We start from the raw sequence: 16,683 nt of genomic DNA on the forward strand, positions 1-16,683 counted from the left end.
AAAGAAAAAGGCAATGATTGTCAACAGATGGCAGGAAAAGTCAGGCATTGAAGAGCAGTTGACACCCAGTAGATGGCAGACAGTTCGCACCAAGAGGGTGTATCAACAAGTAGCAAGGCCTAAAGCATACAACTAATATCCTGGCAGGGTAGCCATTACAAGGATGTGGGTAATTGGAAATTCAGCTCCGAGGGAAGACATAAAATAGGGAGTTGGATACCAGTTTTGGAAAACCTAAGAAAGACCGTGATTTGAGAACTAAACTATGGTCTTCTGAGGATGTATGTACCGCATGTTCCTTGAACGTTGCCTTCCCAAGGCTAGGTTTAATTTGGATAGGAATAAGATGGAGACTGTTTGTCATCTGATGGGTACAGAGAAATATACAAAGCCTGTGAATCACATAGATCTTTAGAAACAATACATGGCATGGGTATGTGGTTAGGTAAGTATTCTTGGATCTATGTTTGAGATTCAAATCAGATATGCTTAAAGAAATAATTATGACATGATAAGCACTTACATTTAATATTGGAATAAACACCTTATAAAGGTGAACTCTGAAACAAATACATTTTGAATTAATAGTGTTACTAAAGAACATATGTCATAAAATCTATAAAATGCATTATAATATATTTTGTGCAACTGTACAAAAAAGTACACTGTTACACTAAAATTTCATTTAGAACTTTAAAAGATCTTTTTACAATATGTCTAACATTAAAATTTAATTTAATTAATGCTTTTTATTTTCTGATTAAAATGGATTTTTTAAGAATTAAAGTAGCTAAAAAATTAAAAAGCTGAATATAGAACATTTTTTGTTAACATTTTTTGTATTTTGAGGTGTTTGAATAGGCAGACTTCTAACATTAATTTTGTACTTGTTACTTCTTTACTTTTCATTCAGAATCTTTCTTTACAACCGTGGTTCATAGCCTTGAGAATAAGTTTAAGTGATTGAGTCATAATATTAGTTATGCAAAATGGACACATCTATGAATTTTCTCAAATATGATGATTCACGGCATTTTCCAAAAAGCACCTGAAAGCATGCATTTATCATATCATTTCAAAACTTGGAAAATAATTGCTCCCTCCAAAGTTTAACTCAAAGAAATATGCAAATATACGACTAATTGTTAAAGACAGATGTGATGAGTAGAGACAAATTAAATTGAGATCTAAGAAAACTCTCATAAGAGGTCCTGTCCTTCTTCATTGGAATACAACATGGTTTCTCCTTACAGTGTACTTGTGAGATCAATAAGTGTCTTTATGTTTTTCATCTGTCCTTAAAGGAGGCACATTTTGTCTGTTTGTCATGTTATTTAAAATTTTCAGACTTGCCATCAAAACCTCCATGTTAAAAGACTGCTGAGAGAATAACTAGCAGATATTAAAATATTTAATTAAAGGAAGATTGAACTCAGTCATTTCCTCATTCTAAAATCAACTAGAGAATGTTCCAGTCTACTTCTGTAGCTTTTTCTATAATAAGGTGCCTATGAAACCAAACAATGATAATAATAACCTCATAGAATCTGAGATGGATTGAAAATTTTCATGAACTTTTCTATGTGAGCTGAGTGGAAAGAGGGAAAATGATAACAACTTTAGACAAGTCAGATGACAAAATCTTGATTGTACACTAAATCATCTTGTGACTTATGGCCAATAGAGTGATTAAGAAGATATTATTATTATTGATAATGTCAAAATTAACACATAGAAGAACTGGCAGATTACCTTTTCCTACTATGCACATGATCTGCTTCCTGTTTCTAAAAGGAAACATTGGTCACAAAGACAACCTGATGGGTTATGTCTCTTGAGTAAAGGGTATGCTTTATTTATTTGCTGATACTTCCAGTATCTTTTTAAATACCTAGTAAATGCTTGAAAGTCCTATTTTTAAATTGAGGTCAGTAGTCTGAAATATTATGTTGTTCAGATTCTAATCCCTAAACGATTGACTCACATCATTAAGAAAAAATACAATTACTCATCTTTTTAAAGTTGGCTTGTTTTGGGGCAATCTAACATCTTCCTTCTGAGGCTTTTTCCTCTCCTTAATTGTCTAAGAAACCCTGGGAACATACTGAGTACAAAGGGATCAGATTTCACATGTTCAGTCTAGTACTAACTTTCTTAAATTTTGTCACTGCCATACTGTATAACTTTTAAAAATTGCCTTCTGGTAATACTACCAGAAGGATACCTTCTTTTGTAGACCCCCTCCTCAGTGTAATGTAAGTTCACATATGATTCACAATAGTACAGACAGCTCATTTCATTCATATTTGCATAATCAGCACAAGCACTATAGCTGGGTTGCTGTGTTTCAAAGGCCTTCAAGTCTTAGGCACATGTCTTCATTCAACAAAATTTAAGCTCAGAATTTTCCTTCCCTCAGAATGTGCACTTCTCTGAGTGTTCATCATTCCCAGCTCCGTGAGAATTACCCTCATCTTTTGGAGTTTCTAAAAGAAACTCAAGCGGGATTGGGTCAGGGTTCTCTCTTCCTAGCAAGGTCCTTGTCTCTTAAATTTGTCTATTCTCCAGAGAGAAAAACTGCATTCCAAGTCAAGGGTGCTGTGAGGTACCACCTTTGGCACTGCATAGAATTGTTCCCTGGAGATGATGCCAGTAGCTTTAAATTTTCAAAACAAGTAGGGGGCACCAGTCATGCATTTCTTTCTCCTTAACTTAAATACTTCTAAATTACTATGATATCTAGAAACCCCTATTGCTTGAACTCTTAAAATGCTTTGAGATTATTCAGACAATTTTGACATAATTTAATTTTTAGTATTAACTGGAGTAGGAGACTGGGATGAGAAGTGGTCTCTAAAGTATTTCTCAAGATAGAGAGTTATGGGAAATTCAGAGGATGGATTCTTATAATGAACCAGTCCTAAGCTCACTCCATCCCTCCCTGGCCCTATTTCCAGGATAAAATACTTTAGGATAAAGGTAGAGAGTTAGGAAGAATAATACCTGAGATCTATCTGGAAATTCAAAATTCTTCATATGTTTACTTAAAAAATTAAAAAGAACTTTTCTGAAACATGTTTTATCTTTTTAGGTGCCTTGGAGCCCATTCAGTTAAGGGCCTCTAGAATTAAGTGGTCATATCAATTTTTATACAGGTTTTTAATAGGTGAGCATAAATGCAGAGAGGATATGAAACTCGCAAGTATCAATGAGATTAAATGTTGTGTCTTCACAATATATACATACATATACATGTGTGCACACATATGCAATTCCATAATTAGCTCATCCTTATTTTAGTGTGCTCTTGATTGGCTGGGCCACCCAGAGGTCTGGCGCCCCCTGGTGGTCACTGAATCATCACAGATCTCTTGACACCTAAAAATCTACTGGATAAAGAATTGAAAAATTGGAAGACCAGAAACCATGAAAGCATGTAGAAGTAATTTGCATAATCTAAGCCAGGTCTTCTAATCAGCACCAGTGATTTACAGAAAAAGTAGTGTAGGTATTGGAAACAAAGAACCTTCTCAGGCAAAATCAACTTTGAAAAAAAAATTATTAAGAGTACTAAATATATGTTGTGATTTTGAATATCATAAGCTGCATTTCCCCACTCTTATTTCTTTTAATATCAATCTAACAATAAAATTTGACTCAAAAGTTGACATTTTAAGTGATCAAAAAATTTCAAAGACTTTGAAGAAAATTCTTACAATTTTGATAAAACCAATAGTCTTATTTATTTAAGCTATATTAAATTAACTCAACAATTGCAGTTGAAGAGTTATGACAATAATCTTTTGATCTTTGCCCATTTATCTGACCTCACAAAAGTGGGCGAAATTTCATAAAGACACAAAACACAGTCATGACTTTTTATTTGATTCCTGATTTCCAATTTCCTACACTGTCAGCTAAATCTGAAGCTAAGAAAAATAAGTATATCTTATTAGAAGATATAGCTAAACTATATCTTTATATCTTTATCAGTTTAGCTTGTATATAGTTTTTACATGAAATTGCAAATAAATATTTTATATACAGTACAGTACGTAAATCATACTAATATAAATATATAAATGATTTTTCTGCACAGTGGAAATATTGTTTACATTTTGACTGAAATCACAAGTATAGAACCCAATTTTCTATAATATCCATTAACTGAGTCATAATGTTTCTTTTCTGTTTATAATCAGTTTATTCTACACAATACTTCTCCTAATTCAGTTTAAATTACCCTTTTTTCCTGTGATGAACTTGCATTTTCACATTTACCAGCTGTGAATACATTTGGACAGAAAATACAAAAGTAGTAGGTTCAGAAACAGCCCTTTGATTTCATTGTTGCTGTTGTTGTTAACTGTTTACTTTGAGAGCCTTGGATTTGTAACTTGCCGAAATTTCCAGTTGTTTCTTTACCCTCTAAAGGGACATTACTACACACACACACTCACATACAGAGACAGCCTGTTATTTTATTTGAAAATCCATAGAACTTACTCCCTGAAGTTATTATACTTAACTGCTAAGTAACTATTCCTGTCATAAAATCATAGGCTATTTCCTAGAGGTACATACATAGTATGGTAAATATTAGTGTTGTAATAATTTATAAGAAAATAACAGCTGTACCTTCATTTGGGATATATATCTTGAATTTGACCACTTATTTTTACATGTGTACAGTTATATGTAATTAGTAGTAATGGTACAGAAAAAAATAACACAAAAGACATATAAATTGGGAGAATCTTCCTTGCATCAGAAGACAGGCATTTTTCATCCTTCCAATGCATCTTTATGATAGATAGTTCAAAGGAGGGGATATAAATTGAAATATTTAAGTTTTAGAATCTTTTTCCATTTTTTAAAAATTTTCTAACTGTATGTTAGCTTTATGAATTGCATTGTATAATGAATACATAAAGACTAAAAATTGTTTTCAGAACTTCTGCTTTGGCTCACCTATGTTGGTTGTATACAACATTTGGTATCATTCAAGAAAATGGATTATTTTCAATTCATTTTAAACATACACACTTTACTTTTCTCAAATTTGTTCTAGGAATAATCTGCTTAAAACATAGATATTAAGCTAAATAAAGTGGGGTTTTTTTCAAATGATTTAAGAAATCCACTATTGTTATTTGAAACATTTTGCTATCATTTTTTATTTAGGTGACTTTATATAGAAATAGGTTTATATGTTTTACTGCTAGTCAAATACAGTCTAATATAAATTTGTATATTAAAACATGTTGTATAATACTGTATAATCTACAATCTATTCTTGACTATTATTTTTTATTCAAATGCTTTAACTTCCTTATAAATATACTGATACATTACAAAAGAAAGAAAAGGAGTTTGGTAAACGTAAAACTGTATATTATTGTGCAGTTCTGCTGGGAGAATAATCTGGCACATGTACAGTTAATGAGAAGCTTCTTGTCTCTAAAAATAAAAGTGGGTCTGCACATGCCCCTGTGTCTGACAGAGAGGAGACACAACAAGGGGACTCCCACTACCACTTACACTCATTAGAGAAGAAAAGGATATTACTTGTTTTTCTGATTTTAATGGAAGAGTATTTGTATTCACATCACTGAGTATTAGTCATTCAATAGATGAAAGGAATATTTTAAACTTTAAAGGCTATCTTGGTGTCATTCTAAGAAGTGGGGATGAGACCCTAGGGGAAGTGTTCAAGTCCTGGAGAATTTATTTTAATGTTAGAAGTGGTTTAATATTTGTAACTTTGTGGTTCTGTGAGTTTTAAAGCCTGTGCGTAGAGATTTATGCCTTTAATTCTAATGTTTTAGCTTACAATTTTTACCCTATTTGGCTAAATTGTGCTTCATCTTCTAACAAGTGTGCTCTGCCTACATTGTTTTGTCTGTTTCCAAGTTTACTCTATTAAGCAGTTTACATTTTACATGCATCTTTCAAAGGGCATTTGGGATGCTTTTAGATACATTTTCTAAAATATTTAATAGGTGTAATGGCTAGGAATACGTAACATTTAAGAAATACAGACTCAAAGAGGTTAAAGATGGAAATTTCATTTCTCTCCTCTGTAATTCAGTAGGCAAGTAAAAACTACAGGGACAATTTATCATAAAATAAAATAAAAATATCTGGGGACTGACATCTCTGAAAAATCTTTAGTATACATACCAAAAATAACTCAATTTAGTTAATATTTGTAAATACGTCAGATAGGAATAGTTTGGAGTCTTAGGCAGAATCAAACTTTGTGTCTATCACCAATAAAGGTAAATAATAAATGAATGAGAAATTTTTTAAAGGAAGTAAGTATAGGATAAGAAAGATGCTCATCTTAAACATATGATCAAATTACTCAGTGACCTTTGAAATTGATGATTTGGCAATTAAGGTTTTAAAGTTCTTTTTCTTATTATATTACCCACTTCTTTTATGCAAAGTGTCCAAAACTGTCTAATGGAAAACAGATTTCTCTAGGCAGTTATCCTTTCTGTTCGGTTTGGATGAATTCAAGTGGAAATGGTTACATTTTTATTCTTAGTTTTCTTTTGGAACATCATTATAGAATAATCACCGTACGATTACTGAAAACAGTAAATATTTGAGAAAAAGGAAGGTCTTGCTTTATGAATTTGATCTATAGCAGCTTTCTTTAAAATTAAGAATAATTTGTGCAGCGAAATGGGAAACGATCTAAGTGGAAGAATCCAAGAAAAACCTCAGAAAACGATAAAGATGTAAGAAAAATGATACGAATTCTGTGAAGATTCCTTTCTAATGTCCCACTTCAGTCAACCAAGTATTGTGAAATGATAGAGCGGAGATGAAGGGAAGCTTAAAACAAAAGACTTCCTTTCTTTATGCCTGTTTCTTTTGCCAAAGGTTGTTTCAAACTCTTGCAAACATTGTTTAAACATAATACATTTGATTACTTTTATTCTTCCAGGGATGGTGTGTATGTGTGTGTTTTGGGGGTCGTGCTCAAAGTTGACTGCCCTTGGAGTAACAGAAAAAGAGAAGTCGTAACTTTTCAAAAATGGCAAAAACCAAAGTTACCCGACTCGCGGAGGTTGGAACAAAAAAGTAAGACACTTTACTTAAAGGCACAGCTCATTTCACTGTCCGGGCTCCACGCTTGGTAGCTGAGAGATGGCTGGCTTTGCGTCTGGTTTCTAAAAGACCGCGAGGAGCAGAGCTATGAAGAGGATTGTAAACTGGGAGCGTTATTCTCGGATTTATTCCGCTTCACAAAAGCTGCTGTTGCTAAAAGCAGAGCGCCCACAGTCGCACACCCCTCGGCTGCCATCCTCATCCTCCCTTTGCGAGCATCTAGCGCGAACAGAGCCAGAACCTGGAGGGAATCCTGGACCCGCAACCCGATTCCGCTCTGCGCCGATTGGCTCGTGTTTCGGACTCCGCCCCCTAGGTTGAGGCTGCCGTATCGCTGGGACCCGCCCCTCGGCCCTGGGAATCGCCGCCTGGCAGGCCGGTTGTGCCTGCCACTCAGTCAGAGTGGCGGAGGCTCTCGGATCGGAGCCCCGCCTCCTCCCCCCTAATTGATATTATTGGAGTGTGGAGCAAGCGGCCGGTCTGCAGTCGGAGACTTGCAGGCAGCAAACACGGTGCGAACGAACAGGAGGGGGGAAAAATAAAAAAATCTAAACGTGGAGCAGCCGGCCTGGACCGAGAAGGGGAATCGATGCAAGGAGCGCAGTAATTATAATAGAAACCCACTTCGGAGCAGACAGCATTTAAAAAAGCTGCGACTCAAGATAACAGAAACCTAAAATAAAACCTGCTCATGCACCATGGTTTTTCAAACTCGGTACCCTTCATGGATTATTTTATGCTACATCTGGCTGCTCCGCTTTGCACACACAGGGGAAGCGCAGGCTGCGAAGGAAGGTAAGGCGATGGGAAAGCAAAGTTTGTTCTGACTTATTTATTTAGCTGTCTACCTGCACGAGCCGGCTCGTCCGCGGCGCTGCCGGCCGCGCCTCCGGCGCCGGTCGACCCTCCCCCGCCGGCTCCCCGCCCCCTCACCGCTCAGGCAGCTCCTGGAAGACTGGCAGGCAGCTAGCCACGATTACTCCGAGCCTTCTGCAGCCCCGCGCCTGGGGCGTTCTATCTGCTGGGAGCGAGATTTCGAGCACTGGCAGTCCGGAGGGCAGCAGCGGCTTCGGAGGGTGCAGGGGTGGGTTGAAAGGGACTGCCAGTGAGCTCATTCCCTAGGACCTCTGGCAGGTCACATCTCTCCCTTTACCCCTCTCCCTTCTCGTCGTGTTCGCCTCCTGTGGGAGCTGCGACCAGAGTTGGGTTGGAGACTGAGGAGCGCAGCTCCTAGCGTTCCGACCAGCCCTCTAGCGAGCGTCAGGAGCCTGGAGCATTCCCAGAGTGCCTGAGACTTTTGAGAGCTCGGAACATTCGGGTTACTAATGAAGTGCTCACTGCGTCGGTGGAGGCGGCGCGGGCCTGAGGTTGGCGCTCGGCCGTCCGCACGGAACAATAACGCCTGGAAGGTGAAGCGGGGCGCGTGCGCCCGCGCTCGGCAGTCGGGGATGTCTCCATTCAGGGCGCTAAGCGCGCGGGGCCCAGTGTCCTTAAGGCAGCGGCAGCCCAGCGGGCACGGTAGTGCTGGGGAGGCAGAGGGGTGGGCTGGAACTGTGCAATTTGTAATGAGATGCCGGCTGAGTGACTAGAAGTCTCCCATCATTTGACCCACAGTACTGCAGTTAAGGAGTCCATGGGACCAAGCCTTGGGGAAGATCCAGGGTTAGTTCTGGTTGGAAAGATCAGGTTTCATTTGGCCAGCTAGACACGCCTGTGTATAGTTATTATTATTTTTTTCTTCATCTTCTTTGAACCATTGACAAAAGGTAAAATACCTTTCGGTGCCTGTAGTTGGAGCTGAGGAAAAATAAATCCTGTCAATGGAAGTGTCTTGCTTCTAATCAGTGTCACAACCCCCCACCCCATCTTCCAGGCCATATCAGTGTGCGATCGAGATATATATATATATATATATATATATATATATATATATATATATATATATACACATACACACACACAATACGAATAATTGCTTGTTTCTGAAGTGTAAAGTGCAAGAATCTGTTGGATTTAGGTCATGGTGGTAATAAAGAAGGGGAGTAGTATTGGCCGTAGCTTCGTCTATTCCTGAAAATTGAGTGATTTAATACTGCTCTTCATTTTCTTCGTGCACCCCTCTTCGTTCACTGAACACCCCCCCAACCCAGTGCCATATTCTACTCTTTCAAATAACTTGACCTTGTGACCCCAGTTTCCACATCTGCATTCTGCGTTGGCGCTGAACCCATTGAGAGAAAACCCTGCCTCTGAGCTGATGGTTACGTGTTTGCAAAGGGACAGACCTCTAATACAAATACGCAACCATACATACCAAAAGCCACATTTCGATTCTCCTGATATTAGCGATCAGAAACATGCAGTCCTGCCACCTTGTCGCGATTCCTCCAGAGTAGCCGGACTGGAGAAAAAGTTTACATCGCCGCGGCAAAGACCAGCGCGCGAGCACACGCAGACTCCAGCAGGAGTTTGAGCTATAAATAACTGCATCACTAGGGGGAGAGGTTCCTGCAGCCAGAATGTCTCGCTCGCTCGCTTGGTTCTTCTGGGTGCAAATTACGTGGAGTGGATTCTGATTCTCGGAGCCTGAATTTTCTAAATGAAAGAGTGAGACGATTTAGACAGGTGGAGGGAATTGCTCTATGGTGGGTGGTTGGCCAATGCGCCTGACTTCTCCGTATCTATGCTCCCAGCGCTCAGTGGCGATCAAGAGCTGCCGTTCTAGGAGCAAACAAGCCCCAAGGTGGCCCGGGGCGTCGTGGCACCCAGGGGTAAGCGCCGAGAAGCGCCTCGAGGGAATATTCAGCTTCTAGGATGGTTGGAGGTGGCTGGAAGAAGAAAAGGGCCCCCCTTCTTACACTTTCCCCACGCACTTTCTCTCGCGGAGGTCAGTTCCCGCTACTGGGAACGTAAGTCAGGGAGGGTGTAAGTCAGAGTCTGACGTCTAGAAGCTAAGTGAAGCTGCTCCTTTTCTTTTCTGTAAATGTAGCCGCCACTGATCCCTCAGAGGAGACGCTTCCCGAATGCGTCTCTCCAGCTACCCGCTCTTTCTGGAGCAAGGGCGCCACGGGCTCCCTGAAGTGCCAGGTCTGGCGAAAGCTTAATGGATGCTTGGCTCCGCGGGCGCGCAGGTCTCCAGCCCCCGCCCCGCCCCGCCAACGGCACTGCCCCGCCCCCGGCAAGCCACAGCTGCCCGGGCGGCCCTTGACTGGCTGGGTCTCCGCACGCCCGGCATCTTGCCTCTGTGCACTCGCCCACGCCGGCCTGCGCCGCAGGTTGGGGAGCTCAGGAGCCCTAGACCTGTGTCCCGCGTCTGGATCAGCTGCAGGGATGCGCCTCGGTGGCGAGAAGGGAGGATAGCACTCGGTACTCTCAGCAAAAGGGAAAAAGCGCGCACTTGTTTTTTTTTTGTTGTTGTTGTTGTTTTGTTTTTTTCCTGAGAGTGGACCGGGGGAAGTGATATACCGATCACTTGAGACTGCTTCTGATTAAAAACTCCGTGGTCGTTTTTTTTATTTTGTTTTGATATGTTGCTTGCTCTCTTGTTTGTCATCACCGCCCTGCTATGGTCCTTTGCTCCCACCCCGGGGCTGATCTGAGGGGTGATGGAATGGCAGTGGCAGTAAACGATAATCTCAATGTTAATTTCATTCCCAAAAATCACCCAAGAATGTCACCTGAATTTTGGATCCAGTTGTCTATTGTCAGTGCGGAAGCAGACAGTCTCAAAAGAAGAGTACCAGGAACCCACAGTTTCCTTGTGCTTCATTTCTCTTATTGAGGCACGAATAAACTTTAAATATGTCTTTTCACTTAAATGTTCTAGTCCAACGATTTGTTGATGTTCCAAATGGAAATACAGATTGATATGTTGTAAGTGTGTGAATGTTTCCTAATTGAAAGGAAGTCAAATGTTTGTGGTTAAGGTTTTTTTGTGACATAGACTCAAGTATAAAATATCGAAACAAAAACTGATGTTTCTTGTCTTATCTTCAGTTACGGGAAATAACTGAGGAGTGTGAAGCAGTTGAACACATAATCAAGGGCTCCTTTGTTTTCTTAACACGTTTTCATTACCTTTCAAGTAGTACACATTTTCCCTCTAGTGACTGAAAATTGTTCAGTATTTGAAAGATCATTCAACTACATATTTTGAAGTCAAAATTTTAACGGTTTGCTAGGGTTAACGTTAAGTATATTTACATACCCAAAGATATATGTTCATATGATTTCTGCCCAAATTAATGCGTTTACTAAAATGCAGTATTCAAATGAATTTTTTAAAGCACATAAACTTATGTAACTCCTAATTCAGTTTGATCCAGTTGTGCTTCATGGCAATAATTGTCCAAAATGCAATAAAATATATCAAATTGGAAGTAATGTGTATCAATGTACAATATTCTAATGCATTAAATTATGAATTCTATTTGCAATATTTATTATACTTTTATAAATATTTTAATTGCATTCTGGCTTTTGATAGTAAAAAGTGGAATACAGCTGGTTTTGGAAGTCAATTCAGAGTTTAGATATACCATTTTGAGAATTTGCTAATCCACTGAAATATTCAGAAACCCCCCCAAAAAAAATAGTGAAAGCTGATGTTTGATTAACTCAAAAATATGTCTTGTAGATATTAGTCAATTTGTTTTCCTCATAATATTGCTTAGCAGTTTTTAATATCTATAGGTTCACTTTGGCAAGAGAGAAAATACTGAAAAGTTTTTTTTTTCTTTTTTTAATAAACTCCAGTTCTCAAGAGGGAGTAGGAAATACAGTTGGCAGAATATTATAAATTAGTGACTGACTGAAGGGTAATATGGGAATTACACCTTATTATATTCATGCTGTTGTATTTGAGAAAGTTTGGAGAGTTCAATGGTTTACAAAACTAAAACATGTAATTCCTATGTAGTCAGTGTATCAAATTTCAACTTTTTACTCTCACTTTTATGTTTTAAAATTTATCGTAACATTTTAATTAAAGACTACCAAAAACATACTCATATTTACTATTCCTTTTCCTTCAGAAAGTATACTTTAATCAAGTGACTATTTTTTGTGCTATTCATTTATAAAAAGTTATCTGAATATCATGTCATAAAGTGGTAATTATATAAAAATTAGATTCATCTTAAAAATGCTTACAGATATGTTCAAATTTTTCATGTAACATTTGGAAATAAAACTTTCTTTTTCAGTACTACTGCTGGATTCTAAAGCACAACAAACAGAATTGGAATGGATTTCCTCTCCACCCAATGGGGTACGTACTTCTACTTATAAAATACCACTATTTATTTTTTAAAGTAAGAAACAAAAACCTCCCTCTGTTCCCCAGGGGAATTATTCACATTCTTTTATTTAAAGTGTTTTAATTCCAAACATGTTGTTCAATGTTTTTTTGTGTTATGAGACTCCAGTTCTTTGAATATACAAGACATACTTAGAACTTGGGTAAGTGGGGAAAATTATCCCTATAACCATAGCTTTTGAGTTCTTATTGTGAGTGGAATCATACTTCAGGGTCCAGGCTGTAAATACTAGCTAATTATAGGGGACATTCCCTTCACAAACTCACTTGAACCTTTGTTTTTTGTTGCTGTTGTTGCTTTACACTTCTGTAGTATAATCACCAGGTATCTTGTGTATAATTGCTTAAAAGGGTGTATAATCTCTTATCCTCTTTAAAAATTACTTTCAGCATCATTCATAACATACTCTAAAATGTAACTAAAAATGTAATATGCTTAACATTGAGGCATAAGATTTGCTGTAAAAATTCTCCATATTTATATCATATGCTATCTGCTGTTATTAATCAATAGTAATGGCAGAATGGCCACATTAGTGTAAAAATCTGCTGCAGTAAATGTAGCAATAAAAGTCTATCAGAACAGAAATAAACTTTTAAAATGTTGACAGTTATTTTTCATGTATTTAGAGAAACATTATTTACATTTTGTTAACTACCTGTGACTTCCAGCTTATCTTTAATTATAGGATAGGGCACATTTTTCATCCCTTATTCAGGCAGAGTGCTCCAAGAAAGGTGAGCTTACCCCAGTGTTACTTAAGTTTATCTCCACCACATGAGGAAATCTGGAATCAAAAAAACTTGAATTCTGAGAGAATATAAATTCTGTTAGATACTGCAAATAGAAGAATGAAAGTCTGAAAGGGACTTTTCAGTACAAAAGCAATATTAAAATCAATATGTCATGAACTGAAAGTTAGTTTTAGGAATGCACAATGTGGACAATTTTAATCTGCCTAAAACATTCAAACTTTTCATTACATTAATTTTTGAGAAATTGCTTCAGATCACATCTGTATTTGTCACAGTAAACTATGAAAAAGTGACAAATATTTTACAGATTACATATTGAAGTGCACTGAGTTTGAGGTATGAATGTAATACTTTCCCTGAAAGTGAAGTGATTTCCCTGAGTAAAATAATGTACATAATAGAAAGATATTGATGATTAAAAATGAAACACTTTTCTTGCCAATGACAGATTTTGTTCATTTTCTACAATTCATCAATTAAAACAGAGATAGAGCATGGTATTATCTTTGTAAAGAAGTAAACTAATATATGATTGTAGTATGTCACCCATGTAATCCGCAAAATGATAAAATATGACATTCAAAGTTATCTTGGTCTCAAATGGGTATTTTATCAGTACAGAGAATATTGAGCTAATTATTAAACATATATCACAGTATGAACCAACAGATACTATTAGAACATGAGGTTGACAATATTTTCCATATTTGACAGATTTATTCATATGATTAAATTGAAAACTGGACAAAAATTGTTATTAACATGTTGAGAAAATATTTTACAAGTATGCTATAAAAACACAGTGGCTATATTAAGATATCTTTCCCAATAGTGTCATTTGAGAAATGATTGCAGTTTTAGATCATAAAGCAAGAGTTGCATTAAATGTATTTATCTACATTTTATACTCACTCTTTGTTACCTATATAACAATTTTCTTGAACATTTCCCCTCAGAAATAAAAAGCTTTAAATAAAAATTAAAATTAAATGGGCTTCAAGGAAGTTAAATTAATTTTTTATGCATAGAATAAAAAGTTATTCTTGAGGTAGATACAGGAATTCTTGAAATGCATTGCCTCTTAATAATTAGCCTTGGTTTCTGCAAACTGAGGAATTGTCAAAAACACACTTATCTTTGAGGATTTTGCCTTTTTTGGTTGATTGACATTACCAATTTTACTTCATTTGATAATTTCAATCTAATTGAGGGACCAAAATCAACTCATCCAAATCTATTAATTTTGTATATTTGGCTGAGTGCCAAACAGACTATAAGCAACTAACTGAAACAAAGGAAAAAATGTGAGTACTGTTGACTAGTTAAACAAAATTTGTACTATGTGAAAGTGCAACATGAAAATTGGTTCTTTACTATATTTGAAGACCTTTGATAATACTAGCCTGTTACAATAAAATTGTAGCTTATATTATAGAACTATTATGGGAAATTTCTAAATTGTAGTGCATTGCTAACTTATCAGTTCTGTTAATTTTTGAACAACAGTTTTAAAAGAAGATAATATTATACAAAGCAATTAAACTGATAAATCTAATCATGTTTAACAAATAAAACTCATTATCAAATACTTTATTTTCCCATCTTTTCTTGAAACAATAGTTTAAATATTACATACTGATTTTGAACTTTCATACTATTATATTTTTATATTTGACTATTGATTTATATTTGAATCTAATGCAAGCAGATGTGTTTCAGTATTAAGGTATCATAGATGTAAAATAGGAAATTTCCCACTAAGAGTAAGAAAGATCAGAAACTATTCTTATTTTAAACTTTTAAGGCTATTAGATAAAATGAATTCTTTACTACTGAGCAGTAGGTAATACTATATACGGTTCAACAATCTTTGAAATTGTTACTAAACTGCCTGTTCTTTTGTTTTTTGGTGCAAACACATAATATTGGTTGTAGTATATATTGTGTCACAATATGAATAGACATTTTTAAACTTCTGATGTTTCCTGTCAGAAAGCACATTACTAAATGGGGTACCACTTGCTGATTTGTCATGTCTATTGAATGTCTGTTGAAAACAATTTTTATAAAGACGAATCACTTTTGAAACTACTTATTTATAGTTGTGTGGCTTTATGTACAATATTAAAGCAATACTTCATATATAAACAACTCTGTAAAAAGCTACTCCCTTATACCTCATTTTGAAAAGATCGTAATATATCTCGCATTGTAAATAACATGTCATTGAATACTTCGTATATTTCACTTCTCTTGGCATTTTCTCCCCCATGTTTTTAGGTAATCTCTAAGTTGTAATATAATATGGCCACTTAAAATGTCAACTGAGTTTTCAGAAATTCTGCTATGCATCCAAGTGTATATGCTTTAAATGGTAATTTAAATAATTGTGAGTCTTAGTCTATAAAAATTGTCATCTCAGTGAAGAATATAGATATAAGCAAACATGCAAAAAGAAATGCTAATACACTAGCAAACAGATATTAAACAGAATGAAATATTTATTGTATGTTCAAACAAAGCAAGCAACATAAGTGATGTTCCAAGCTGAAGTGGGAATCCTTTCTCTGGTTTGCAGTGTTTGTTGGTATAAGAATCAGCGTAACACTTTCAACTATCCACATTTGAGATATAGTATAAGATTCTTCACGCACTTTGAAAAGCAACATGTTATCATTCTTTTTTTTTTTTTCTTTAACTGAATAACTGATGACCTTTCTTTAAAATTTTACAGTGGGAAGAAATTAGTGGTTTGGATGAGAATTATACTCCGATAAGAACATACCAGGTGTGCCAGGTCATGGAGCCCAACCAAAACAACTGGCTGCGGACTAACTGGATTTCGAAAGGCAATGCACAAAGGATTTTTGTAGAATTGAAATTCACTCTGAGGGATTGTAACAGTCTTCCTGGAGTACTGGGAACTTGCAAGGAAACCTTTAATTTGTACTATTATGAAACAGACTACGATACTGGCAGGAATATAAGAGAAAACCTCTATGTAAAAATAGACACCATTGCTGCAGATGAAAGTTTTACCCAAGGTGACCTTGGTGAAAGAAAGATGAAGCTTAACACTGAGGTGAGAGAGATTGGACCTTTGTCCAAAAAGGGATTCTATCTTGCCTTTCAGGATGTAGGGGCTTGCATAGCTTTGGTTTCGGTCAAAGTATACTACAAGAAGTGCTGGTCCATTATTGAGAACTTAGCTATCTTTCCAGATACAGTGACTGGTTCAGAATTTTCCTCTTTAGTTGAGGTTCGAGGGACATGTGTCAGCAGTGCAGAGGAAGAGGCGGAAAACTCCCCCAGGATGCACTGCAGTGCAGAAGGAGAATGGTTAGTGCCCATTGGAAAATGTATCTGCAAAGCGGGCTACCAGCAAAAAGGGGACTTGTGTGAACGTAAGTAATATGTGCTATTACAATTCTACTTTGAATTTTTTCCTGTTTCAAATGTCAGACATTTTAAGTAATAATAATTATTCA

The 16,683-nt window shown here is 36.6% G+C and overlaps 1 protein-coding gene across 6 annotated transcripts in view; it reads left to right on the top strand.

The window, feature by feature from the left end:
- Positions 1-7,571: 7,571 nt before the first annotated feature.
- Positions 7,572-16,683, top strand: part of EPHA7 (EPH receptor A7) — a 165,759-nt gene continuing 156,647 nt past the window's right edge. For 4 of the 6 annotated variants that reach the window (XM_079148376.1, XM_079148378.1, XM_079148381.1 and 1 more), the window contains exons 1-3: positions 7,573-7,917; positions 12,327-12,391; positions 15,930-16,599. In XM_079148376.1, the coding sequence (XP_079004502.1) occupies positions 7,821-7,917; positions 12,327-12,391; positions 15,930-16,599 (832 nt within the window). In that variant the 5' untranslated portion in view covers positions 7,573-7,820. Of the gene's footprint in view, positions 7,918-12,326; positions 12,392-15,929; positions 16,600-16,683 lie in introns of all 6 variants that reach the window. The other 2 variants (XM_079148377.1, XM_079148379.1) reach the window with 1 other exon arrangement.

This window comes from Sciurus vulgaris (genome assembly GCF_902686455.1).
Source record: "Sciurus vulgaris genome assembly, chromosome: 7".
Classification (NCBI taxonomy): Eukaryota; Metazoa; Chordata; class Mammalia; order Rodentia; family Sciuridae; genus Sciurus; species Sciurus vulgaris.